At 52.5% G+C, this 4,471-nt stretch overlaps 1 protein-coding gene across 1 annotated transcript; it reads left to right on the top strand.

The window, feature by feature from the left end:
* The first annotated feature begins 1,830 nt into the window (after nucleotides 1-1,830).
* Nucleotides 1,831-2,533, top strand: LOC112891020 (oleosin 14.9 kDa-like). The gene has a single exon (XM_025957914.1). The coding sequence runs from the start codon at nucleotides 1,846-1,848 to the stop codon at nucleotides 2,365-2,367; it is 522 nt and encodes a 173-aa protein (XP_025813699.1). The 5' UTR covers nucleotides 1,831-1,845; the 3' UTR covers nucleotides 2,368-2,533.
* The last annotated feature ends 1,938 nt before the right edge of the window (nucleotides 2,534-4,471 follow it).

Here is a 4,471-nt window from a genome sequence, read left to right as displayed (position 1 = left end):
AAATCTCCTCACAAAACTCTGTTTTTGGAACCACGAAGAAAAACTCATCTCCATCAGCAGGCTAAACCGGCTCACAAACTATCCGCGTGGCCAAGCGGGGCGGCATCTCGGGCTAAATTTCTACCGGCGCATCGCGCTCCCAATCGCGAAAACTGGGTGACGAAACATGGATGCCCGCCAAAATTCTGCTCCTCCCCACCATCGTCGTCCCGTGCGCGCCATTTTTCCTGCACTCTCCCCACTCCCTACGCGTTAGTCGTTCTCCTCCGGCCCTCATCGTCTCGCAGGCGGCGACGGTGCACCTCGGCGACGATGCATGCCCTGCGGTCAACGCCTGCCGGCTCTCCGTGAGGGGCAACAAGGTGTCATCACCATCGAGTTGCTGCCGGTTCAGGACGAATCTCCTGCTCTTCCACAGCGCGGCAGCGGCACCATTGAGTTGCCGGCGGCACCGTCGACTGCACCCCGGCGAGCACGCCACACCCCTCTGCAAGGTTGCAATCATAAATAATTGCATGCTTGAGGTACGATTAACTGCTTTATGATAATTAATTCGGCAATGTGCTGCATCCGTGAGGACATGTGAGAAGAGAGTACGGCCAGCCGCGCCACCTCTCCTGGCCCACGTCCCCTCCTTTCAGTCGTCGGCGCGCCTACTCCCGCTCGCGCATGACACGGTGCCGGCTATCTCCCAGGCCCGCGCCGCTCCTCCACGGCGTCCGTGTAGCAAGCCGCGTCGCCGGTCTGCCCGACTGCGACCAGCGCCACCGCCATCCCAATCTCCCTGCTCGTGCCGCCTCCGCCTATGTCGGCTGCAGATCGGAGCTCTCCTGCACATGCTCTCTTCATTCATCCATCAGCAGCTCATCTCGCAGTGCGAGGTCAGAGAGGGGAGCACGGCGCTTGGTCAAAGCGATCCTATTCTTTTTTCACAGAATCTCGGAGAGATCAGGAGCGGCGATTGGTTATTCCCGCGAAAAAACCCATGCGTTGGGCCGACATGCGATGATGTGGTAATAATTAAATTTTTTTAGAAATCAAATTTTTAGGAGCCGATGGAGAGCATTTCCTCCCCAATAATTTTTGGCAAGATCCAAAAATTAGTTTTTTTTAAATTTATATTTTTAGGCACTCTTAAAGATGCTCTTAGTTTGGACCACAGTATGCTCTAATATAGGTTTACGGTGGTTAATCGTCCTGCGCGGCATGCTGGACTGATGGTCCAACCGCACAAAGCTTATTGAAATAAGCCAAACCTAAATGCAAATTTCAAGCTGCCAGCGTAGCAGTTTGCTGGTTCTTGAGCATCTAACTGCAGGAGAACTCTCTCACTAACGTGCGTGGACTCACGATAATAGGCTCATTTTTCCGCTGACGTGTGGATCCTACGGCGGTGAATTCCGCACATCAATAAGAAAAATCTCTCTGCAGTTACGGTAAAGAAACCATATTACGCCAGCCACGGTTGTGGAAGATGCAGCCTTGTGCTGGTCACCAGAAGAGGCTCCGGTAGTGTTCCTGACAAGATAACAGAATTTATGTCGATCACGACGGCACCGATAAACGTAAATCCTGTAGCACATAACAGAAATTGTGTACGCTCGAGTAAGCAGCAGCAAGCCGACGAGATCGTCAGCAGTCACGCCCCGCAAGAGAAGCCTCTGAATACAGATGGATGACACCACGCCGCCGAGCTCACACGCGCACGTACGTGTCAGGTGCCTCTCCATGCACCCATCCCACGCGTCGTATCACGCCGATCCAGGCATCCAGGCGCCTTGCTATAACAGATAAAGGCCGCCTCCTCATCGTGCCCGTGCTCCACGCCACGCCTCTCTGCTCGCCATGGCCACCACATCGGCGCGGGCGCACGGCGGCCACCACCAGCCGCCGCCGCAACCCCACGGGCTGCGATACGAGCCGCTGCGCCGCATGCAGGGCCTGGACCTGAAGTCCGCCCTCCGTGCCAGCAGCCCGCGCGCGTCCACCTTGGCCACGGCCGCGCTCCTCGTCCCGCTCGGCGCCGCGCTGCTGGGTGCCTCGGGGCTCGCCCTGGCGGCGACCCTGGCGGGGCTCCCTCTCGCCGCGCCGCTCCTCGTGCTCTTCAGCCCGGTGATCGTGCCCGCCGCGCTGGCCGCGGCGCTCGCCGTGTCGGGCTTCATGGCATCGGGCGGGCTTGGTGTCGCGGGCGTCTCGGCGCTCGCGTGGGCCGCCAGGTACGTATGGCGGGGAGGCGGAGGCGGCGGCAGCGGCGGCGGGCTCACCGGGATGGTGGTGCAGCCCCTGGACCACGGGGAGAAGCGGCGCGGCGCGGAAGGTCCCGCGGCGTTCGTCGGCCACCGGCCCCGGGACATCGACGTCGCTTAGGCGCGCGGGCGGCGTGTGCACGTTGTTGGTCTGATATTTTGTTTTTTTGTTTTGTTGTTGGTCTGATTTGGATATGCGTGATGCATTACTCTATCATGTTGTATTCTAGCACGGATCATATATGATGTAAATGTCGTTTTAATTCATAGCTGGAATAAAAGCGGATATGTGCTACTTGAAATAAGTAAGTTCACCGGAAAATGAAAGAAAATGTGTGCGTCACGCAACAAAAAAGGGTGCGAGTGTCGCGCAACAAAAGAGGCCGGCGATGCAGCACAAATTAATAACCCATGTTTTTTTAAAAAAAACATGACAACACAGGATGGTATCCTGCAAAATGTATTGGCAACAGTCAGAATCTTCTGTCGAAAACTGGAAAGGATTCCGGTCAGCCCACGGCCCAACGCTGGAGCATCCATCTCGGCCCATCTCGTTCGGAGCCCCTTTGGTAGGGTTTCTACTCGAGGAGCCGGAGGAGCTTTACCAAATATTTTACCAAACATTTTGTAATTTTACCAAACATTTTGTACGAGGAATGTTTACCAAACGTTCCTCGTACGAGGAGCCATTTTTTTTAAAAAATAGAGGAGTTAAGCTGTTTGTTTTTTCTGAAAAATAGAGGAGTCGGAGCCGTTTCGGAGGAGCCATGATTTATGAGCCTACCAAATGTCTCCTCAGTTAAGGCTAGATATCGAGCCGGTTCGGCTTGTTATCTTCACGAGCTATAAATCGGGCTTGGCTTGGTTCGTTGGCCAGCTCGAGCTGGCTCGTTTAGCTTGTGAGCTAGCTCGAAAATAAGAAAGCAGCAACCAACTGGCGCTCCACCGAGCGAAGCCAGTCGTCCGCCTGGAGTGGGTCCGTGGCGTGAGAGAAGGTCGGAGGATGACCTCTCAGTAAGTCCGCACGCCTGTCACGGGGCTGAGGCGGCGGAGGAGGCGGTGGCTGAGCATGGATCTGCTGCAGAGCCTGAACGGTGTTGTTCAGGGTAGCCATCATCTGCATCTGGAGCTGGAAGAACTGCTCCGGGGTCAGTGGTGGCGGCATCGGCAGCGGCTGACCGGTACTCTGGTTGTTCTGCTCCTGCTGGTCAGAACCAGAACCGGTGCGCCTGGTGTTCACCATCTGATTGCAACAAAGGAAATTTATGAGAATAAGATATGGTGCCGCTGAGGAGATGAAACTTCGATAGGATATAACAGAGAGAAAGGAATATAGGTTTTACCCCCAACGATCTAAATCAAATTTTATTATTTAGTTCAAGTGGGGTTAGGATCAATTTGCATGAACAAGCTTAACTACTAGACTATGCAATCAACCAAAAATCCAAATCAAACATTTGCACAATAACAAACATTCAATATTCACAACTTAGTCGAGTTTTCCACACTACTCGACTAACACACTCGTTCTAGCGTATTTTCATCGGGGCAACCTAAACTTATAGCTTATAAGATTAGGCGACTCAGGCCAACGTCTACGGAAAGTTCAAGCTACTTCTCAGAAAAGACGGGAAAACAGCAAATCGAGAGCATAAGACTCAAGGAATAGAAGCAGAAACATGATGGTTGAGGATTTGCGGAGGCAAGCAAGAGAAAAGAAGCCCTAAACTCGACCAATTCTACCTAGGCTTCGTCCTACAGTCGACACGGCTCTGATACCAATCTGTCACACCCGATTTATAAGAACATAAATCGAGCAATCATATATGCGCCAGGATCAAGTCACGCATATATACAACAGATTATCAAGATATCACAACACATGTCACGAATAAAAGCGTATAAATTAATAAATGAATATCTTTATTACAACTGAATCAAGAATCAGTTCAAGGAATGCGGAAGCGTAAAATGAATACATGAAGAGCTGGGCGCCACAGGGACGTCGACTGGGAGACAAACGCCTAGAAGTCGTCGAAGCCGCTGACGTAATCCTCCACGTTGCCGGGCACTGAGCAGCAGTCGAAGATATCCGAAATAGAACAGAAGAGTAGAGAGGCAAGTGTGAGTACAAACTCGTACTCAACAAGTATAACACAAACTATGAGGCTCTAGGCTAGCTGACTCAACTGCATTAGCTTTTAATCTTGGCAAATTTTATTTAA

The sequence above is a fragment of the Panicum hallii genome, chromosome 4 (genome assembly GCF_002211085.1).
Source record: "Panicum hallii strain FIL2 chromosome 4, PHallii_v3.1, whole genome shotgun sequence".
NCBI classification, from domain to species: domain Eukaryota; kingdom Viridiplantae; phylum Streptophyta; class Magnoliopsida; order Poales; family Poaceae; genus Panicum; species Panicum hallii.
This window is presented reverse-complemented; position numbering and strand designations above follow the sequence as displayed.

Excerpts from the sequence above, each read along its gene's own strand:
- LOC112891020 (XM_025957914.1), top strand. The coding sequence starts at position 1,846 with ATGGCCACCACATCGGCGCGGGCGCACGGCGGCCACCACCAGCCGCCG.